The following is a 21382-nucleotide window of genomic DNA, read 5'->3' as shown; positions in this document are numbered from 1 at the left end:
GATCATTAGCAAAAGCCTGTCACCGTGTCACCATAGATAGACATGCCACACACCAATCATTCTAGCATCTACCATGGCAAACCGAATTGCCCTTGTTGGTTAATCCCAGCTTGAGTCTGAGCCTGGCTCGATCCTGGACCCGGACCTGGATTCTGACTCTGATTCTGAGTTGACCTAAAACTGTACTCAGCATCGAATGCACATAACTCAGAGGTAACGTACGGGTGATGGTTGCTAGTCAGAGACCCGATATTCCACTGCTGGAAGATCCGGTCCAGCCGCGCTCTGAGTACCTTGACGCGTTTCTCGCGGACGCTTTCGAGCGCATCTTTGCTCTCAAGAATACCTCTGTTGACCTCGTCGCTTAGGGTGTACAGAGCGTCGAGTTTGTGTTCGAGCTCGTTGATCAGCTCGCGGATGGCTTCTTTGTCGACTGGCTCTGTAGTGTCTTTCTTTTCTGTGGTCGACATGGCGATTTCTTGGTTGCGGACGTAGAGGAGAGATGTTTTTTGTATCAAGGTGTATAAACTGGCGAGGGGGAGCGAAAGTGCAGAGAGTTGAGGTTGGTAGTGAATAACCGCAGTGCACTGAGTAATGTAGTTGTAGAAGCTCTTACCTCCCTTGGGGCACTTTCCCGCATCTCGTGCCCCATTCATCAAATTGCATAAACAATGGCAATGTAGCAAAGAGACATAAAAGGATAATGACCTGTCAATATGAATTCACAGGATATCTAAGATCATATGGACAGAGGTATCGAAGCAAACAAAACTGAGCCATTATATTGACTCTTCCCAAACACCATAAACTCCCCCAAACAAAATCCAGATGTGACGCCCTAGATCAAAACACTGTGACAGTGTTGACATGCCCATTCTTCAAAACTTCAAATACCAACCCTGGGAATCCATACAACGTGGTCGTGGAATCCCCGTTTGTTTCTGCTCTTCTTGCGCCGCTCTCCTCCCACCCTCCCAAGAACTCACAACTGCTGCCTGGACTATCGCCCCAGCCACGATTAAGAACCATGCCGCGTTGTCTTTGCTGAGAGTCGTTTCGTGGGAATGCAGATGCCCATGCAGCATTCATACGGTCCTCTATTTGTGGGAAAGGCGTTTCCGAATCTGTCGGTCCGTTGCCATCATTCAGAGAGTCCAGGTAAGCAATTTCCCAGCGACAACGGCGATGACGATTGAATTCGTATGAGCCAGGTATGTTGCCATGTAGAACCAGCTTTGTGGCTACTAGTCGATCGGGAGAATGGGATATGATGCCGTTCTGACCCTCTGCTTCACCGACTTTGCTGCCAGGAGGAGTTTGTGACGGGGGTACACGAGTCGATATTAATATGTCAAACCCAAGATAGAAATAATTATAGAAGCATTCGCCATTTGTGTTAAGACCGATCTGATCATCGACGGCTTCTTCATTGTCTGATGCATCAGACCCCTCGTGCATGGAAGACTGATCTGTATCGGTGAGATCTTCAGGCCGGCCAATATCAGCAGCATCTGGACAACCTTTAGCGTTGCTTGCTGTACGCGTCTTATGAATGACCATTTTCTGGTCATTCTTGCGATAGATGGCATTCGGAGGCCCCAACTCCATGAGGAGATCTTGAGGTGTTGTCTCGCCAAGGGTGATCCAGAAAGAGTTGCTGGTCCATTTTCTGAAAAGCTGAATCTTTCCAGCTCCATGTAATCGAACAAGCGAAACTTCGTCGGGGTAGACATCTTTGCCTCGAGGAATCACGGTAGTTGACTTGATACTGGGCAAAATCTCAGTCCAAAGAGTCGGTCTAGCATCAGCCCAGGAATCACCACTAAAGACAGCCATCGAGGTTGCGACTTGACTAGATGCCGATGCGAAAGTCGACACTACGTCTTTCTCTGGCGAGTACTCGGAAGGATTAAGTGCGAAGTTAAAGGCAACACCGGGATAGGACAGGACATAGATGCCATTATCGTGACCACTAGATGGCGGAATAAATTCACCGGCGTACGTAGGGCCGAGTAGTTTATGGTATATGTGTCGGAAGGTCGGTCCTGATGCCGAGTCGCCTGGTGAAGGAGATCCAGGGGTACCAGCAAATGGTTTTACAAGATCTCGTTCTTTGAAGGTAATGTGATTCTTGGTAAAGTCGGTAACCTCGATAAGACGCAGACGCTGTTCGGGGCCGTCAAATCTGAGTCGTATACCATTCCCAGGGAGTTCAACGCCAACGGGTTCGGTGACAGGTCGGTCAGGGGAGTAAAGTAGCTCGATCTTCGGGAAGCGTTGGGGTTCAGCTTTAAGACGGGTAAGGACATCGTGAAGAGTTGCACCGAGGACTGTAAATATGTCAGTAGATGTTATCAAGTCTTATGATGTTTTACCATACCTAGGAAGCCCAGTGCTCGGCCAGGATAAAGCTGCGCGGTAAAGAGTGACATTTTGATGGCGATGATATTGTAGATACCTGTAGATAGCTTATCGCGGAGCTATCCCTGGAGGGGTTGAGCTATGTGAGAGCTGAGCTCCTAGGAGAGCTTTGTAGACTGTATGTTGCTGACCATGAATGAGTCTTTTGCTAAAAGAAAGATTTAAAGAGCAAGGGTATGGAGAGGTATGTAATTAAATCAAAAGAAAACGGTCACGGTGTCTGTTGCTGTTGGAGTCTTATCGAGTGAGGAGTGACAAAGATGCCATGTGATGCGATGCTGTGACGCGGGGCACTAAACGCACTAAAGGGAGGTGAGACCCAGTGCTAGTTAGGGATGACGTAAGGCAACCACATGGTCTTTGTATGCTGCTCATCTTGCCTATGGACTTTGTTGTTTCAATCGCTCATTCAATTGGTTCAATATTCATCTTACTTGACTAATCCGTCCCTTTGATCTAGATGAATCCTCTGTCAGACGCGTAAATGCTCGCGTATTCAATGTGCAAGGATCAGTTACTCTAAACAATGGTAGCCGTATTGCTTGTGATAGACGAAACGAGTCCTAATATATTGAAATACGCTGCAGTTAGTGTGATTGGTCTTTCCGTACCGAAAAACCGACCGCTATATGCAAACAGTAGATTGTTCCTGAGCACCCATCTCTTCTCTCATGATCTTATACGAGCCTCGGCAAATGGCATCTCATTCATGAACCTCGTGTGGGGCAGCCTAGGTTGGCGTTCTAGGGGTCGTAAACGGCAGATGCAGCCTAAGCTCAGCTTAGCTTAGGAGAGAGTTGAATCTCTTACTTATCTCCAGACCTGCTCTATTAGGACATAACTCTTGTTCTTGCTGCTGTTTCTGCCATTTATATAAACTGCACGGGTCTCCTTACCCCAGAATCCTCCCTCAGACTAACACAATCCCCCGGATCTTCCACCATGGCCCCATCCGACTTTGCCGACTATCCCAAGCCTGTCGAGGCTCCAGCAGCTACATACAATCCCACAGTCGAGAACAACCCTACATTTCGAGGCATTCCTCTCGTAGTTGGTGCTAATCTGTGAGTTTTATATCCTGTGGCTTATACCCTTACCAATGCTAAATTCTTGTAGCATCGCCAAAGTTGGGTTCCTTCAACAATATTTCTGGGATAATGCCCACTTTGGCACTATCAAAGATATTCCTGCTCTTGATAATATTCCCTACAGGTTTCATGTATGAAAGGTCATTGCTTCATACAAAATGCCACATAGCTAACATCCTCAGCCTACCGTAACTCCCCTGGGCCCTGCAGAGCCTATGCTCGACTTTGAACCTAAGCTTCTCAAGTCCCAATATGCAGAGTCCAAAGCACGCTACTACACTGCTAGTGACTATCATGAGATGTACAAGTCGGGTCAAGTGACACCTCTTCAAGTCGCTGAAGCTCTCCTCCCTCAGATCTCCAGACCAGATGGCAAGTACTCTGATGGCTGGGTTGATAACCACGGCAAAGATCATCTAGTCCTCGAGGCTGCCAAAGCCTCAACTGAGCGTTATGCTGCTGGCAAGCCACTGGGTGTATTGGACGGTGTACCTATCGGTGTCAAGGATGATACCGATGTTAAGGGATTTCATAACCACATTGGTATGAAATATGACCCCTCCATTGAGACTTTCAAGGAGCAGAAAGAATCTTCGTGGCCAGTGAAGAAACTCCAGGAAGCCGGTGCTGTAGTCATTGGAAAGAATGCTATGCATGAGCTTGGCTCCGGTGAGTCTATATACAACGTCTTGCTAATTCAATTACTGACCTTGATCAGACACCAGCGGATGCAATGTAAGCACGAGCCGCTTTGTACAAGACACCACTAACAAATCCAGGCTGCACAAGGAACACCCACTAACTGGCTCAACAAATCCTACTATCCTGGCGGTTCTTCCTCAGGAGGCTCATCCACTGTCTCAGCTGGTGTTGTCCCCATCGCCGTTGGCACCGACGCGGGAGGCAGTATCCGCATCCCACCCACTTTCAATGGCGTCTACGGCCTCAAGACCACACATAACAGAACTATGTTTATGAATAACACAATGTGTATCACCGGCCCCATCGCCGCTACTGTCGCAGACCTGACTATTGCCTACCGCGTCATGTCCCAACCTAACCCAGATTGTCATATCCAAAGCCGTTTTGCTCGTTCTGACCCACCACCAAAGGGCCAGAAGAAGGTCATGGGAATTTACCGTGACTGGTGGAACAAGGCTGATCCTCGTGTCAAAGAGGTTTGTGACAGGGCGATCGATTACCTCGCTAACAAGTGCGGTTATGAGATCATCGACATCACTATCCCTTACATCCCTGAGGCGCAACTTGCGCACAGTGTTGTCTGTATCACTGAAATGGCCGAGTCAGCCCGCCGACGAACTCCCAATCCCGCCGACTGGCTCTCTCTGGTAGGACCCGCTAACAAGGTCGTTATGTCTGTCGGTACCAGGACTCCTGCAGCTGATATGCTCAAATACGGGGCTTTACGAGAGCTCATCATGCAACATCTCGCCTACTTATTCCAGAAGCACCCCGGCCTTCTTATCATGACACCCACAAGCCCCTTGATCGGATGGCCTATTGTCCCTGGTGATCAAGCCTATGGCATGAGTGATACCAACACGACCATCCGAAACATGCTCTACGTCTTTTTAGCCAACTTGACCGGCACACCTGCGGTTTCGGCTCCTGTTGGCTACGTCGATCCTGACCAGGGTGAGGGTAAGCTCTCTATTGGCTTGATGGCTACAGGAGAATGGGGTAGCGAGGAGCAGCTCCTGGCTTGGGCAACAGAGGCAGAAGAGTATTTGCATAACGCTACAGAGTCTGGCCGGCGCCGACCTGATGAGTGGTTGGATGTTGCGGATCTGGTTAAGCAGAAGGCATAAACTCGTCGTACTAAGATTATGCTTTTGCTGTTTCTCACTTAGGTCGCAAAAATGAAAATGGAATTTGGAATCTTTCAATCGTTGTTTAGCATGTGGTGATCAAGGGTGTTACTTAGCCCCCTCTTGTGACTACATGTCGAAGCAACTATTGGGCTTATTTAGCCAGGAACTTAGAAGCAAGACCCATAAGACCGGAAGCGCCACCCTGCTGTCCACCAGCACCGGCCTGGTTCTTGAGGTACATCTTGAAAGCGACTTCACCAGCCTGCTGGATGACGCTCTCCTTGCTCGTGCCCTCGGATACCTTGCCTGATGCGGCCTTGTTGTCAAAGAGCTATAAATTCATATTAGACGTTGACTTATACGTGTGCTGTACCTCAAAGCTAACCTTACTAGCCTCGGCCAAGGCAAGTCCCAAAAACGCAGTCTGACTGTTGGCACCAGTGCTGCTCTGGCCCTGGCCCTGGGTGAACATCTTGAGAGCTTGCATAGCAGCAGCGGTACCCAGACTCTTGCTGTCTTGCTGGGAGTCGTCGTTGTTGTAGGTGTTCTTGTGCTGCTTGATGGCATCTGGTGGTCATATGTCATCAGCATGTGTCTTGACCCATCGGACAGAAATCTCAAAAAGATTACTTACCTTCCTCATCGAGGTCCTCATCAGCAAGCTTGTTCTGCTTCTGTCCGAGAGATCCTAGAATGCTTCCAAAGAGATCCTTGTCACCAGAAGATCCGGCTTTCTGATGGGCTTCCTCCTTGGCGTTGTCAAAGTCGACGTTTCCACCAAGGAAGCTGGAAAAGCCACCGCCACCCTGAGACTCTGTGTATTGTTAGATTCGCTCGCTCGAGTGGAAGCCTGCGTTAATAACTAACGGATGCCACCGGCAGGAGGGTACTGCTGTTGCTGGCCGTACTGGCTCTCTTGTTGTCCGTAACCTTGCTGCTGGCCATAGCCCTGCTGCTGTCCATGCCCTTGCTGCTGGTGTTCTAGAAAGAATATTAATTAGCTGAAGCTATCTGGAGTCTGAGTTATAGTTGAGATGTCGAGATCAGTAAAATAACGGCTAGCTGTTGCTTTAACCTCCCTCGACGATCTGAGGTCGTATGAGGGGCATCATGGATTCTTGGCGGGGTAATAAGAGCTATGAGGTAAAATATGAGGACGGAGACATGAACATACCCTGACGCTTGTCCTTGTCGTCGTCAAGATAATCCTTAGCGGCGTTGATGAGCTTATCCATGATTGCGATGTGGCTTGAGGGGATGGAAAATATGTTTGTATTGAAAGTTGTTTAGTATCGAGAGGGAAATGTAAATGTGAGAGAGGTTGATGATGCAAAGGATAAAGTTGAAATAGAGAGGGGTCCAAGTCTCAGGTACTGTATGTACATTGAGCTCGGAGAGCGGACGTCCAATCAGCTCAATTAATAAAGCCTTTATTACATGGCCCTCTAGCTAGCAGTGCCTACCTACCAGAGTGTATGACTGTTCGTTATGCTGTATTATCCATCCAATACTTTGCTGCGATTGCCCTGGAGGTGTCTGACGTGGTTCCAGCTGTACAAGCTACAGCTCTACGCAATCCATTCGGCCTTAGTGGGACCTGTAGCATTAGCCATTGCTTATTTCAGCTGCCATGGATCATAGCTTCAGCTGAACTGCGTCGTCACGTATGAAAAAAGACCCCGACTGACTGTATTGACCGACACTGAATAAGGTACCTAGCCAGAGGTAAATGGGTTTTATGTCGTTGCATCTTTTAGTCACGACAGTCACTCTATAGAAAATGCGTCAATTCATATACGTGGCGCATCAAGGGCGCGCACGTCAGCTATGTCTGCCCAAATGCTCCCTACACTCCAGGTATCTGTGTTGTAGTCCCAGTCGTGACAAATCAAATATCCAGTTCAATCGTGAGTTTGCAAAAAGAAAATAATCAAGTGAACAACCGGCTGTGAGCGTCTCGTGTATCCCGCTTTTCGCCATCCAAATCAGTAATTTCAGCCTAAACTCCGTCGTGCCCCAGGCACCGTGTCTCTGGTCAACTCGTCTGATGTCGCGGCAAACACTGCTACTTGCTGCCCTCGTTTCGGTCGTGTCACGCATCTTACAGGCCGGTAGATCGATAACTCGTTGGAAGCCATCTCGTCGCCTCGTGATTATACAGATTGATCCACCGTAGGAGGATGACTGGTGCTGGTTCTCTTCTTCTCCCTCTTGGCCCAGCGTAAACCGCAGGCGTTGCATAATGTCTTCGGTCCTTGGGGTCCCTTTCTCCATTCCGGTGAGTCCAGGGTGCCTGTATCATGTTAGTATTGAAGCAACAGGCCACTTACGTCGACAAAACCACTTACCACAGTCCGTACACACATATTCCTCAGACGTCTTGAGCTTCTTCTTTCTATCGCCTGTTCGAGGGTCCCGCTCCATCGGAATTGCAATTCCTGCATCGCCCTTGATCAGGGTCGGGCTAGCATTACCAGTCGTAATTCCCCGGCTTCGTTCGCCCTCGATGTATCGCAATCCCGTCAACATCTCAATCGTGTCTGTGTGCGATGCCCCTTCGTAACGTGCCATCTTATCCTTCAGCGAATCCTGTCGACCACCTGCGACTGAGCCTTCGAGATTCTCGCGTGTAAGAGCTTTATTGAGAGCTGCTCGATCGGCTTCTGTCATTCCTCTTTCGCTAACCGGGCGGTAAAAGGTTCCCGAGGAGACGCCGGTTCCTTCAGATGGTGTCATGTCTGAGCGACCCTCTTGACTCTGCAGCCACTGCTTCTGCGCCTCGTCGTTTTCGGCCTCCTCTTCACGACGGAGCTCGGCGATACGGCGCTTTAATCGTTCATTTTCGATCTTATGCTCAAGGAAAGAGTCTAAAAGTCCAGCGTTTTTGGTGGGATATGGTCGCGCCATCATGAACACGGCCTGGCAGAAGGGTGACTGGTTATTTGGATTGGGGGCGAACTTGGCGCCAGCAATGTGAGCATGGCCGACAGTCTCAAAAATCGCATATTCGGCGTCCTTCTTTTTGAAACGGTAAAAAAGTCGTAGCGGGTTGCCTGATGCGATGGATTCGTTGAGTTCTGCGACGAAAACACCTTGGTCGTCTGGGTGGATCAAGTCTTTCAGAAATACATCTTGGATCTCCTCTACACTGTATCCAGTGACCTGGAGAATGCTAGGTGATGCGTACTTAATGCGACCGTTCGCATCGAGAATCTGTAAAAAGTCTCTGAGCTCTTCTACAACCTTGGCGGGCCAATTTCTTCGCTTGGTGAACTCAGTAAGGGTGCTGGCGCCAGCGAGATTCATCTGAGCAAACGCGCCAGCAGGGAGGGGCCCTGCGCCAGGAACATTGTTGGCTGCTGTGTTGAATTGATTTTCAGCTCTCGCGACAGACTCTTCTGTTGTCGATTGCCCGTTGCCGAAAGAGCCGCTCATGTTGGAGTCATCTGCGGATTCGATGTTCATTGGAATGTCTGTTATGCCGCCGAGTATACTATTATCGAGCATGGCCATAAGATCGTTGTCCTGACCATCAGCGCCCATCTACAAAATCGGGTTAGCCGAAATGATCGAAGATCAAGGTTGCGTTGGCCTTGGCCGAAGGGGGGCGCTATAGATAGGGCCGCAGCCCCCGGCGTCGGCGTCGCGGGGAGGGGAGTGGTAATTGACCTGGCCACCAGTCATGTCGGGGAGAGAACCGATATCGAGGTTGAAACCGTAGAAATTGTTGAAGTTGTTCGGATGAGGGGCGCCCTGGGGCGGAGGTGGTGGTGGAGGTGGTCCGTGGGACATGGTTGCGGCGCATTCATGTGGCAGTCGAGCATTCGTAGTTGCATTGGTGAGAACCTAGAAAAGGGTAATGCCAGTGGCCTTGGGCGTGGCCTTGGTGGTCTCTTCAGCGCTCGACTCAGTGGATGCGACAGCGGTAGCGATAAGAGCTGGGGATAAGTTGTCCAATTGGAGATATTGTTTCGATGGCTTGAGTACCATGAGAAATACCTAAAAACGAAAAGATATATCCGGGTCGTATCGGCGCTTTTTTCCCTTCAATTTTGTTTTTGGGTATGGTGGAGGCGAATTCTTGAGCTCAACATCTAACTCGAAATGTAGAAATGGATGTCGAGCTCCTCCTCTCTACTGTCCACTGAGATAATGAACAGCAAAGAACATCAAGTAATCGGCCAGGAACAAAGCGGTAAAGAAGTTGAAGGGAGCCCTATTAGATGCCGATAAAATGTTAGAAACAACAACAAAAGTTGAAAAATGTGGTTGGCATGATGAAATTAAGTGAAGAGGCAGCGCTGAAGGGGCTCGAAATAGATCAAGGCATGGACCGAGATGTTTGCACGGGCACGGGCACAGATTGGAGTTACCTGGCTGACAGTACTCAGATGGGACGCCTGGTATAGCAAGAAATAATAGTGCATGTGAGAGGCAAGATTGTGAAAGGGTTTGGATGAACTTGCTGTGACGGGGCAAAGTGAGATGAGATATCAGCAAGCACATATCCATCTGTCATGTCACCTACCTACACCACGGTTTCTAGTAGCGTCTTTGGATAACAAAGAATGGCCCGCTTTCTGAGTCAAGGCGAGGCTCAGGATCGCTTTGAAAGGAGCAGATCGTTAGGTTCACAGCAGAGACAGAGGTTGAGAGCGACTTTTAATTGTTTCCCCTTGCTTGGGTCTGATGACAGGGCAGCAACAGGCTTGTGGTGTGTGTGTCCATCTCAAATCAGTCCATAGACTGCCATAGCTGGCTGGGCAGCTTAGCAAGTGTGGCCAGGTACTATCAGGGATTTAGCCACTGTAAAACATGGCACTTTTGGAGAATTGGATTCTTTCACACATGGGAATTTGGGCTGCCTTGGACTGAACTGGGCATGAAACGTCACCTCTTGTGTCCGGGGCCCAATCTGCACTGCTCGGCAAGACCCCCTGTTCTTGTCTTTAGCCTCATGGGCACTTGTCCAACAATTGAGCCAGGACAAGACGAGTGTGCCGGAGGTTATGCCCCGGGAAAAGCGGGCCAGTGGCTCACAGGAGTTCCTCCAGCCGGATCTATTGGTTGACTGCATCGGCGTAGTCCGTTTTAGCGCACCCTTGGATCGCCTTAGCCGGATCCAGCGTAAAGGGTCCAGCGTCAGTAGCGCAAGCCAAGCGCCAAGGTAGGCCACCATCCACAGTGGCTGACCAATATTTGTAGTATCTCGTTCGAGGCTCGGAGGAGAAATATCGATTCTCGTAGGCATTCATGATGTCTGATTAGTCTGATGTTCAGGGGGATCATCGCGGGGCAGTTACGGGGGTCTGTTGCAGAGATTCGTGATCGAGATATCGGGAAAGAAAATGGCATCGGGGAACGAGAGATGCCCAAGGGGTGAAGAGAAAAATGCCATGTCTTGTTCAAAACCACATAGTAGGTTGCATGTCTGCACGTCTCGTTAGCCTATCATCGTAAGCAAATCCTTCCCGAATTTGTCGCCTCATCTAAAGTCTGCTGTTTTCTCAGTTTTTCATGCAAGGAAAACAGAGATATGTCACTGTCATAGCACAACTAGTGTCACCCAAAAGCAAAATGCGCTATTTGAACTGCTTGAATGTCCCGGGGAGTAAGAAAACCTCTGACATGAAGCTAGGGTGCCAAAATCAACTGGTCTAAAGACCTGCTAAGATATACTAAACTTACCCAAATATTTTTGTCACTTATGACAGAGGTCCCAAGTTTTCTTGTCTTTCCCTAAAATGTTTGTATCTCGTTGCTTCTCCAGCTCTCTAGACCCTTCGAGGCCCTTAGGCTCTCAGGGAGAACCATCAAGCATTGTCGCTCCAGCTGTAAGGGGTCTCGGGTCTACGTTGTACAGACCCAAAGTGGAGTGGCGCCGGGACTGGTGTGGTTTGCTTGTGTTTTGACCCAGGGACGTTGGAGGGCTTGATTTAGGGGTCTCTGGAGACTTGCCACTTGATGCTCTGCTGACGTCGAAAAGACGTAATCTTCTAGTCGATCTCATCAATTGATGAAACGTCACAAACTACTTGCCATGAGAGAATGAGAAAATGAAACGGTTTCGCCAGCGTCAAAACAATGCTAAAGTGTATTGTTGAGCTCAAACAGCTTTCCAAAACTGGCCAATTTTGGAGAAATGATTAGTGAACAGGCCATACAGGCAGGCAGGATGGGTGATAGATTTGATGGATCAAGGTACTTTCCATCTTCTCTCCCCAGTGAAGCCGCGGGAACTCCGGCTAAACCAAGCACGTGATTACGCATCGACTGGTCCTGGCTTTCGAACCTCTCAACGCGTCTTTGTACCTAACGTCGCGTTACCCGCCAATTTGACTTCAGCTGCCTGATCCACGCTAACGAGCGACACTTGTTGTCTACCTTATCCAAGGCCTCGACGTTCTTGTGACTTGTGAACTGCAGCTTTTCTTAGTAGTCAATGATTTATTCTCAGTAATCGACACTGCCGTCACTACGCTCCCCTGATGAGGTAGTAGTCACCATGTCCAGAATCGACAAGCTTTCGATCTCGGGTGTGCGGTCCTTCAGCCCCTCAGTCCGTGAAGCTATCCAGTTCAATACGCCTCTTACTCTTATTGTCGGCTACAATGGATCGGGAAAGACAACAATCATTGAGTGTCTAAAATATGCCACGACCGGCGAGCTGCCGCCTAACAGCAAGGGCGGCGCTTTCATTCATGATCCAAAGGTGCCGACATGCGTATTTCTTCAATAAGCAGATCTTGATGCTAACATAATGTAGCTTTGCGGTGAGAAGGAGGTTATGGCCCAGGTCAAACTCCAATTTCGATCAATCAATGACCGTCAACATGTCGCTACTCGAAGTTTACAACTTACCGTCAAGAAGACCACCCGCTCTCAGAAAACCCTAGACTGCTCCCTGGTTGTAGTCAACAATGGAGAGCGAACAACAACTTCTACTCGGCAAGCTCAGCTAGATGAAATGATCCCAGAGCGTCTCGGTGTTTCTCCTGCAATTCTTGATGCTGTCATTTTCTGCCACCAAGACGAATCCCTCTGGCCATTGAGTGAGCCGGCTGCTTTGAAGAAACGATTTGACGAGATATTTGAGGCCATGAAATATACGAAAGCCATCGACAACCTCAAGGTCCTCCGAAAGAAACAAGTCGAGCAGCTCGGTAAGCTTCAGAATGACGAGGCTCATAACAAGGTGAACAAGGATCGTGGTGACAGGGCCGAGAAGAGGATGAAGGCCCTGCAAGCCGAAATTGAGGGATCTCGAGAAACTTGTGAGTCGATCAGTTCTGAAATGGAGGAAACGCAAGACAAGATCCGAAACATCCGAGAAACGGCGAACAGCCACCTTGCAATTGTGCAGAACCTTAACACCAAGCGTGAGCAGCTTGAGTACAGAGAAGAGGCTGTCAAAGAATTGAAGGCCACTATCGATGAATTGCCCGATGACGACGGAAAGCTCGAGGGTGACCTAGCACATTATGAAGACCGTATGCAGCATCTTCAGGATGAGGCCGACCAGAACAAAGCACAGTATAATGAATTGCAGACCGAGTTAGGAAAATCACGAAAGGAACTTTCTGCCAAGCTTTCCGAACAGGGCAAACACCAATCGGACAAAGACAAGTACGAGCGTCAATTGAAGATACGCATGGAAACCATTCAGGAAGCCGCCCAGTCTTACGGCTTCTCGGGCTTTGACGGCGATCTTTCGGATCACCATGTGAAATCCTTTAATGACAGACTTCAAAAACTTCTGAGCGAGAAGAAACGGGACCTAGAGCGCTTGCAGAAGGAAAACTCCGCTGAGCTCGACCGGGCCACTGGCGTCATCACTGAGCTTGAAGGCCGCAAAGCTGCTCGCATACAAGACCGCGTGTCCGCGAAGCAACGAATGGGCGCTATTGAAAAACGCACTTCGGTACTCCAGAACGAGTCAAGTCAGATAGACGTGGACGAGGGTGCCAAGGCTGTACTTGATGGGCAGATGCAAGATCTTGAAATTAGATTTCAGACAGCCCAGAAGACCTTCGAGAACGCCGATTGGGACCGCCAAATCTCTGACGAGAACGATAAGCTGCATCAGCTTGAGAATGAGAACGATAGGCTAGGCCGGGAGCTTGTAGAATGTACTCGTCTAGCGTCTGAGCGAGCCCAACTTGACTACAGGAAGAAGGAACTTGGTGACCGCAAGCGCAAGCTTGATACCCTGACAAGCACCTGGAAGCCGAAGCTCGACAAGATTCTTGGCAGTGATTGGCAGCCGGAGACACTCGATTCCAAGTTCCAGGCATTGGTTAAGGACCAGAGCAAGATTGTCAGTGAGGTACAGAAGTGTCGTGAACAAATCCGCCAAAAACAGCAGAAAGTGGATTTCAAATTGAGGACTTCTAAGGAGTCCCATGAGAAGAAATCCAAGGAGGCGGCTACTTGCCAACAGCAGGTTGTCAATGCTCTTCTTGCCGTTCGCGACAATGCTACCGTTGAGGATTACAAAGAAGAAATCGAGGTCACTGAGTCACAGGTGGAGGAGCTCAGGAATGACTTGAGCCTCTTCGACGCTCTCGTGGATTATTACACAAAATGCAAGCGCTTGCTTGATACTAAACGCAAGTGCTTACTATGTGATCGCCATTTTGATGACAACCAAGCTGCAAGCATGGAGCGCTTGAGCAAGAGGATCGACAAGCACCTTGACCCCAAAGGCAAAGTTGATACAGAGAAGGACCTCAAGGACACCGTCGCGAACTTAGAAAAGCTACGATCTGTCAGGGGATCTTATGATACGTATGAGCGGTTGAATGCCGAACTGCCTAGTCTTCGAGAAGAGTGCAAGGTTGCCGAAGCAAAGTTTGATGCCCTTGAGAGACAAGTGGAAGAACAGGGATCCGTCGTGTCGGCTGAGGAAGAGAAGCAGAAAGACTTGGAAGATATGTCGAAGACGGTCCTCAGCATTGCACAAACTGTCAAGGACATTGCAGAGTCCGAGAACCAGGTTGACCGTATCATGTCTCAGCAAATGTCAGGTGGGGTCACTCGAAGTCCCGACGAGATTCATGAGCTTCAAGCTGGCCTATCGGACCAGATGAGGAACCTGAAAAATCGCATCGTGAAGTTGACTACGGATCGCCAGCGCACAAAAGACCAGCTCAACTCTCTTGAGCTTGAAAAGAGCGAGTTAAGAAACAAGATCAGCCGAGCAGCGGGTCAATTAGACAAAAAGCAGGACCTCCAGAATCAGATCCAGGCACTGAAAGAAGAGGCCTCGCATCAACGAGACGTCATCCAGCGAGCTGATGAGGAGTTGGAGACCATTGAGCCCAGCATTACTGAAGCAAGGTCTGCCCGTGATGAAGTCCTAAGACGTGGCCGGGCCAAGGAGCAAGTCATTGCTGACGCCCGTGATGCCGTAGCCAACTCTGTCAACGAGATGAAAATGATGGATGCTGATATTCAAGATTATATCGACCGGGGCGGACCCTCTAATCTTGCATCTAATGAACGATCCATTGCCACACTTGAGAAGACAATTGCGAGTACTGAAAAGGAGGTCACAGACCTTACTGTTCGTACGAACAAGCTCAAGCAGGACATTGACAATGGAGACCGTAAGAAGAAAAACATCAAAGACAACCTGAACTACCGCAAGAACCTTCGCACGATCGACGTTATCCGTCAAGAGATCGCTGAGTTGGAAGACCGCAATGCAGATGAGGATTACGAACGCCTCCAGGCTGAAGCTCGCATGCAAGAGAACCACTATAATCGGCTTCTTGCTGAGCGAGGCTCCGTTATGGGATCTATGAAAACTAAAGATGAAGAGCTTGGGAGGCTCCTTCAAGAGTGGGAAATGGACTACAAGGACGCCAAGAGAAAGTATCGCGAGTCGCACATTCGCGTGGAAACGACCAAGGCTGCTATTGAAGATTTGGCGCAGTGTAGCTCGGCCGTGGACAAAGCTGTGATGCAATTTCACTCCATGAAGATGGCCGAAGTGAATCGCATTGCTGGCGAATTGTGGCAGAGCACCTACCAAGGAACCGACATTGATACTATTCTCATCCGCTCAGACAACGAGTCAAACACAGGCAAACGCAGCTACAACTACCGACTCTGCATGGTGAAGCAAGACACTGAGATGGACATGCGTGGTCGATGTTCTGCTGGACAAAAGGTTCTCGCGTCTATCATCATTCGCCTAGCTCTGGCTGAGTCTTTCGGCGTCAACTGTGGCCTTATCGCACTCGATGAGCCCACCACAAACTTGGATCGCGACAATATCAAGAGTCTGGCGGAGAGTCTCCATATGATCATCAAAGCCCGACAGGCACAGAGCAATTTCCAGCTTATTGTGATTACTCATGACGAGGACTTTTTGCGACATATGAGGTGTAGTGATTTCTGTGACAGTTTCTTCAGAGTCAAGCGAGATGAACGACAAAATAGTGTCATCTCGAGGGAAAGCATCACAAAGATCTTCTAATAGGTGTATCAAGTGCTCAAACAAGACGGCTTGAGATTTGATGTCGGACAAATATGTAAAATAGGCTGAGGTATTATCAGCGTCAAAACATTGTTCTTGGCGTTTAGGAGCGTGTACAAATATTATCATATATTCGCTTATCGTTTGTGCACTGCGATATCCTGGTGTTGCTCCTATAACACTTGGGTAAACAGACGTTCGACTATATCGACGGCCTCATTCAGCGTTGGGTGCAGCGGTATCAAATGATGTCTTCTGACGCAAATCCACCCCAAAATGCACGATGTTAGGATGAGAACTGGTTCGATGTCGTCTCTTCCTAGGACGTCAGCTCATTATGAAGAAGGGATACGAATAAATCATATCAGGAACTCACACTGCTCGTCATGCAATTCCAAGGAACCCATTCTAACCCATCCTGGACAAGTCTCAAGCTAGGTGAACTAGAGAGGTAGTTTCCGATGCTTAGTCAAAGCAAGAAGATCATCAGACACGCACAAGAACCGAAGAGTCATTCTGGTGAGCAATTGCATATGTAGTTGACTTTGGTTGTAGCGGCCAGCTCGAGCTAACACTTACATTCGTTAGATTCATACAATAAGCCGAAGGATCATCTTGGAGGCGAGTACGTAAAAGTTTACGGAATTATGCCCCGGCAATAATGTTCGGACTCCACACACACCCTTGTTCTTGGGGTCTTGATGTCGTTGACGCTCTTATTTCACTGCAGTGGAATTATTTCTCCACCCTCCAAGAGACCAGACGGCTCCTTTTGCCGAATTGCTCGAAAAAGTTCCTGGCCTCGCCCTCGCGCCTCGGATTTAATTAATGAATACGGTAGTCATGGTTGTTGCGTGCGTGGTCCCCGTTTTCGGAGAAAGGATCACAATGCACTTGACTACAACAACTCAACTCAATCTCTTTCTCCCCTTTTTGACCAGGATCCTCATATGAAAATCTTTCACAGACGCAAGGTGAACGCAGAGTAACCAAGCCAAATATAACCGTATTGAGAAAACTACAGGTTCCTGATTAGCAATCGCCGTTGCGGTCAACGCCGGCTTCCGGACAAGGATCTTTACAGCTACTACGTCGACGACTTTCAATCATTTCAAATAGGTGAAGGGAAGTAGGGGTTTTATCTTTACATCTAGCCTTTTGGGCTTTCTTGCGCAACAATGGCCGCTTCACCACCAACACCAGAGCGGAGGACTAGCTCAGATAGTACTCTTGATGTTGAACGAGATGGAGCCCATGCAGCGAATGGACACTCCCAAGACCCTACAGCGGCCGAAGCAACTTCCGAAGGAGCGGAGACGACACCGGCCGGCAGTAACCCATCTCCCGGAGCACCTGAGGCCGGTGACCCCGAGGCCGGACGGACCAAGTCGGAGACAATCTTGGTAGTTGGTGCTCTATGTCTTGCGCTCTTCCTTGCCGCTTTGGATACTACCATTATTACCACAGCCGTTCCTACTATTGCCAACGAGTTTCACTCAAGTCAGGGTTACATCTGGATAGGAAGTGCATATCTGTTGGGCAACGCCGCATTCGTGCCGACATGGGGCAAGATCTCGGATATCTTTGGTCGCAAGCCTGTTCTTCTTGCTGCAGCTGTCATCTTCTGGATTGGATCTCTGCTGTGTGCCGTTAGCAATGGCATGCCAATGCTCATCGCTTCGCGTGCCATTCAAGGCATTGGTGGAGGTGGTCTCATCGTTCTACCGAATATCGCCATTAGCGACCTTTTCTCTATGCGAAACCGTGGAATGTACTTTGGTATTCTGGGTATGGTTTGGGCTTTAGCATCTGCGGTTGGCCCTATTCTCGGTGGTGTATTCACAAGCCAGGTCACCTGGCGATGGTGTTTCTACATCAACCTTCCCATCTCAGCCGTTGCCATCGTTATCCTTGTCTTCGTCCTGAAGCTCCACAACCCACGAACACCGGTGAAAGAGGGTCTATTGGCGTTGGACTGGCCTGGCAGTATTCTCATCATTGGCGGTACCATTATGTGGTTGCTCGGACTTGAGCTTGGTGGTGTTTCTTTCCCCTGGGACTCCGCAACGACGATTTGCCTCATCGTCTTTGGCATCTTTGTCGTTGGTCTGTTCCTCGTATACGAGTGGAAAGTCGCCAAGTTTCCCGTTCTCCCTATTCGCCTCTTTCACACGCAAAACAGTGTTGCATCTTATGGAGTTGGTTTCACTCACGCATTTGTCTTCATGTCAGGCAGTTACTGGCTTCCACTCTACTACCAGGGAGTCCTCGGCGCATCTTCGTTGCTCTCTGGTGTTTATCTGCTTCCATATGTGCTCTCCCTGTCGTTTGTGTCGGCTGGGGCTGGAATCTACATCAAGAAGACAGGCAATTACAAGCTCGTTATCGTTTTGGGCTTGATCATTACTGTCATTGGCTTCGGTCTCTTCATCAACCTTGAACCGCGCGCCAACTGGGCGAAGATCATCATTTTCCAGATCGTCGCCGGAATCGGTATTGGTCCTAACTTCCAGGCTCCTCTGATTGCACTCCAGACGAATGTTGAGCCTCGAGATATTGGTTCTGCAACCTCATGCTTCTCCTTCATCCGTCAATTGGGCACATCAATCTCCGTTGTGGTAGGAGGTGTCATTTTCAACAACAAGATGGAGAGCCAGTATCCCAGACTGAAGGAAGAACTCGGTTCCGAACTCGCAGACAGACTCTCCGGTTCCAATGCAGCAGGCAGCGTCGAGCTCGTTGGCTCCCTGACAGGCCACGATGGCAGGGTTGCCAAGACAGCATTCTGGAAGAGTCTGCAAACAATGTACATCGTCTATGCATGCTTTGCAGGCCTGTCGCTCATCATCAGTCTGATGATCAAGCAAGTCAACCTCAGTAAGGAGCATAAGGAGCACAAGACAGGTCTCAAATCACTGAAGCGACGCGATGATGAGAAGGAGGAGGTCGATGCCGCAGAGGGTGTCACGACAGGTAACGAAAAGACGACGGACAACTGAAAACGGCGTTTCATGTTGTTCTTGTGTTATTAAGGATATTTCAACATGCCTGCAGTCATGAAACAAAACTGCTTTTTGGTATATGAGCACTTATTATTGGGTATAAAACATACGAGCGTTTGTAATTAGACTGCTGCCAATGAACTTGTTTTAAGCAATATCGACGCGTTAGCATGTGAATTGTGTAGATCCACGCAATGTTGTCATGGCTCCAAACTGTATCATTGATGAGATTAGTCAATGATTTGAGGAGCTCATAACGAAGACTATTACCACGATGACTTGGGCTAAGCTTGGGCTGATTCAAGCGATTTTAATCAGAGTCAAGAAATTCATGGGATCGAGTCTAAAATAACTTCTCCCCCTCTTCGACCGTCCTCTTCCACTCCTCATAATCAAATCCGAGATCTTCCAATGTCCTCAATTCATGTCTCTTATCACCCGCTGCTCTGCTCGCCAACTTGATTTTAGGTACTCTCTCCCTCACCCATCGCTTATCTAGTCCCCAGTAAGGCGGTCTCTTGCCCTCGCCATCATTCTCGAGGCCGAGCTCAGGGGCCTTGGTCGCGGTTTTGCTCAGTTCGTACAAACGGTTGATGTAGTCGACATCTTCTGGGAACGCCATGACATGAATTGCCTTGCCTTCTCCTTTCTTTTCGTGTTGCTCCTGTACCCAGGCTTCCATAGCAGCTTCTGAAGGGGGGTTCAAGCGCCCAGACCAGATGCGAGCAATTAGTGCACTCTGGGCTTCAGCAATGGGGAATGGAACAATTCGCTGTGGAACACTGAGAAATGACAAAGTAGGATCCGCGGTGTAGAGAATTTGCTCCCAGAGATGTGCCGCATGGCCTCCACTGGGTACAACGACAGTTGGGTCAAGAGACTTCAAGAAGGGATACGAGTAGTGGAAACCAGTGCAGAATATGACAGCATCAATGTCGTTCTCGATCTGGCCGTTGGCGAAGCGAACACCACGTTGAGAAGGGAGAAACTCGACAATCTCGGGAACGCCAGCTGCCCATGGCTCTTTGGCGGGTGGTATCACGGTGGGCTTCTCCTTTTCAGAGACAAAGATGGGCTGCTTTGCAACAGTAGAGAGTTGTGCGCTCACGTCGACTCCAGAGGCAGAGTTTCCGACAACAATGACTTTCTGAGTAATTGTTAGTGAACGTTCGATAGGGGGCGAACAAGGATCCTTACCTTATCTTTGAAGTCACCCGGGCGTCGATAGAACTTGGAATGTGATATAGCCCCTGGGTATGCCTTGTCAAAATCGACGAGGCCAGGAATATCGGGGATGAATGGATCATTGTAGTGACCACTCGCCACTACAACAGCGTCATACTCATCTTTGATGACCTTATTGGCTTTGAGATCGAGCACCTCAACTGTCCAAGGTTGAGAACGGCTTGGATCAGGTTTCTCAATATTCAGCACCTGTGTCTGGTATGAGATGTGAGGGTTGATTTCCTGGGCATATTCCTTAAGGTACTGTAGCACAACGCTATGTCGGGGGAACAGTGATGAGCCTTGGGGAAACTGCTTATCAGAGTATCTCATGAGAGAATGAGGAATGTTTGTCTCAAGGAGGTCGTAGATGGGCGACATAAACTCAACATCGCCATTGTCGTTAGGCCATAGGGCTTGATCTGGGGTGAAACTAGGCTGGGTTCGTGGAACTGAAAAGCCTTGTTCTCGGGCTAGAGGTGTATAGTTCCAAACACCTCCTGGTGTGGCACGTTGCTCGAAGACTCGGATTTTGGAGAAGTTTTTCTCTGCAAGAAGGTATCTAGAGTAAGGATCAGTGACTGGGCTGGATGTGTAAGTGGTATCAGTGATTACCTGGCCGCTGCGAGGCCACTTGGGCCAGCACCAATGATGGCGATGCGACGAACGTCTAGTTTATCTGCCAACGCCATTCTTTCTCTATTTCAAAGTCGTCGTTCTGAACGATGGACCCAGATATGGCTTTACTGGAATCGTGAAACACACGTACGTCTAAGTCACAGTGATGTAACAACGCGACATAAAACAGCTCTGGCAATAGTGGGATGCAAGCATTCGATAACGATGTGGGATGAACAAGGTAATATATAATACTCTCAACGACTCAATGCTCTTCTCATGACCGGCTCCTCGTCTCATTCGATTAATGATAAAAGACGCTGCCGATGGATCCCGCACAATAGCCTCATCCGCTCGGCGCTGTCGAATGATTGTCTCTGTGAGTATGATTGCCTCTTTAGGTAATCCCGGTCGGCGTCCGCGCGACCCCGACTCCGGGCATCGGAGGACCCGGCGCTGCCAGTCTGGCCCGTTGAGACATGTCTATCTAATGAGACAATTCGACTTGATTCAATATGTGAACTTGTGATACCTTCATATCACATTTTCTGAAATCTCTGTACTCACGCCTGTAACTCATCAGGGTCGATTAGACTTTGTCCCTGCGGCTCCGCGAATTCTCACTAACGTAAGTGCCCTGCCCATTGAAGGAATAGCACCTCAACCTCGTGCAAGCACGCAATTTGGTCCACCTCCATCAACATCCATCAACAA

At 49.1% G+C, this 21382-nt stretch overlaps 6 protein-coding genes across 6 annotated transcripts; 2 read left to right on the top strand and 4 right to left on the bottom strand.

Annotated features, from left to right (window-relative positions):
- Positions 1 to 2: 2 nt before the first annotated feature.
- On the bottom strand, positions 3 to 2678 carry FOBCDRAFT_151265 (uncharacterized protein). The gene is made up of 4 exons (XM_031180954.3): positions 2381 to 2678; positions 899 to 2330; positions 223 to 708; positions 3 to 174 (listed from the first exon to the last, which is right to left on the bottom strand). Exons 1-4 carry the CDS (start codon positions 2430 to 2432, stop codon positions 69 to 71), a joined length of 2076 nt encoding a protein of 691 aa, XP_031041722.3. The 5' UTR covers positions 2433 to 2678; the 3' UTR covers positions 3 to 68.
- A 685-nt stretch (positions 2679 to 3363) lies between these two features.
- Positions 3364 to 5338, top strand: FOBCDRAFT_283192 (amidase signature domain-containing protein; the record flags this gene model as incomplete). The annotated part of the gene is made up of 5 exons (XM_031180953.2): positions 3364 to 3485; positions 3538 to 3640; positions 3692 to 4178; positions 4228 to 4244; positions 4289 to 5338. 5 exons carry the CDS (start codon positions 3364 to 3366, stop codon positions 5336 to 5338), a joined length of 1779 nt encoding a protein of 592 aa, XP_031041721.2.
- A 44-nt stretch (positions 5339 to 5382) lies between these two features.
- FOBCDRAFT_1323 (uncharacterized protein) lies at positions 5383 to 6730 on the bottom strand. Its single transcript, XM_031180951.3, has 5 exons — positions 6516 to 6730; positions 6209 to 6322; positions 5976 to 6155; positions 5727 to 5908; positions 5383 to 5672 (listed from the first exon to the last, which is right to left on the bottom strand). Exons 1-5 carry the CDS (start codon positions 6574 to 6576, stop codon positions 5493 to 5495), a joined length of 717 nt encoding a protein of 238 aa, XP_031041719.2. The 5' UTR covers positions 6577 to 6730; the 3' UTR covers positions 5383 to 5492.
- Positions 6731 to 7393: 663 nt separating this feature from the next.
- On the bottom strand, positions 7394 to 8983 carry FOBCDRAFT_1311 (white-collar 2). The gene is made up of 2 exons (XM_031180944.3): positions 7690 to 8983; positions 7394 to 7634 (listed from the first exon to the last, which is right to left on the bottom strand). The coding sequence occupies exons 1-2, from the start codon at positions 8882 to 8884 to the stop codon at positions 7495 to 7497; spliced, it is 1335 nt and encodes a 444-aa protein (XP_031041712.3). The 5' UTR covers positions 8885 to 8983; the 3' UTR covers positions 7394 to 7494.
- A 7556-nt stretch (positions 8984 to 16539) lies between these two features.
- FOBCDRAFT_210441 (major facilitator superfamily-domain-containing protein) lies at positions 16540 to 18977 on the top strand. The gene is made up of 2 exons (XM_031180942.3): positions 16540 to 16798; positions 16849 to 18977. The coding sequence occupies exon 2, from the start codon at positions 17003 to 17005 to the stop codon at positions 18821 to 18823; it is 1821 nt and encodes a 606-aa protein (XP_031041710.1). The 5' UTR covers positions 16540 to 16798; positions 16849 to 17002; the 3' UTR covers positions 18824 to 18977.
- On the bottom strand, positions 18941 to 20957 carry FOBCDRAFT_151257 (uncharacterized protein). The gene is made up of 3 exons (XM_031180939.3): positions 20666 to 20957; positions 20024 to 20612; positions 18941 to 19973 (listed from the first exon to the last, which is right to left on the bottom strand). The coding sequence occupies exons 1-3, from the start codon at positions 20740 to 20742 to the stop codon at positions 19170 to 19172; spliced, it is 1470 nt and encodes a 489-aa protein (XP_031041707.2). The 5' UTR covers positions 20743 to 20957; the 3' UTR covers positions 18941 to 19169.
- Positions 20958 to 21382: the final 425 nt, after the last annotated feature.

Source organism: Fusarium oxysporum, chromosome I (genome assembly GCF_013085055.1).
Source record: "Fusarium oxysporum Fo47 chromosome I, complete sequence".
Taxonomy (NCBI): Eukaryota; Fungi; Ascomycota; class Sordariomycetes; order Hypocreales; family Nectriaceae; genus Fusarium; species Fusarium oxysporum.
Note: the sequence above shows the minus strand (reverse complement) of the source record. Positions and strands in the feature narration are given on the sequence as shown.

Excerpts from the sequence above, each read along its gene's own strand:
- FOBCDRAFT_151257 (XM_031180939.3), bottom strand. The coding sequence starts at position 20,742 with ATGGCGTTGGCAGATAAACTAGACGTTCGTCGCATCGCCATCATTGGT. Across the intron at positions 20,613-20,665 it reads AGTGGCCTCGCAGCGGCCAG|ATACCTTCTTGCAGAGAAAA; the intron begins GTAATCACTGAT and ends TCCTTACTCTAG. Across the intron at positions 19,974-20,023 it reads CGGGTGACTTCAAAGATAAG|AAAGTCATTGTTGTCGGAAA; the intron begins GTAAGGATCCTT and ends ACAATTACTCAG.
- FOBCDRAFT_1311 (XM_031180944.3), bottom strand. The coding sequence starts at position 8,884 with ATGGGCGCTGATGGTCAGGACAACGATCTTATGGCCATGCTCGATAAT. Across the intron at positions 7,635-7,689 it reads ATATGTGTGTACGGACTGTG|GCACCCTGGACTCACCGGAA; the intron begins GTAAGTGGTTTT and ends AACATGATACAG.
- FOBCDRAFT_151265 (XM_031180954.3), bottom strand. The coding sequence starts at position 2,432 with ATGTCACTCTTTACCGCGCAGCTTTATCCTGGCCGAGCACTGGGCTTC. Across the intron at positions 709-898 it reads ACGTTGTATGGATTCCCAGG|GTCATTATCCTTTTATGTCT; the intron begins GTTGGTATTTGA and ends TCATATTGACAG. Across the intron at positions 175-222 it reads CTGACTAGCAACCATCACCC|GTCAACTCAGAATCAGAGTC; the intron begins GTACGTTACCTC and ends GTACAGTTTTAG.
- FOBCDRAFT_210441 (XM_031180942.3), top strand. The coding sequence starts at position 17,003 with ATGGCCGCTTCACCACCAACACCAGAGCGGAGGACTAGCTCAGATAGT.
- FOBCDRAFT_1323 (XM_031180951.3), bottom strand. The coding sequence starts at position 6,576 with ATGGATAAGCTCATCAACGCCGCTAAGGATTATCTTGACGACGACAAG. Across the intron at positions 6,323-6,515 it reads CGACAAGGACAAGCGTCAGG|AACACCAGCAGCAAGGGCAT; the intron begins GTATGTTCATGT and ends TATTCTTTCTAG. Across the intron at positions 6,156-6,208 it reads CCCTCCTGCCGGTGGCATCC|AGTCTCAGGGTGGCGGTGGC; the intron begins GTTAGTTATTAA and ends AACAATACACAG.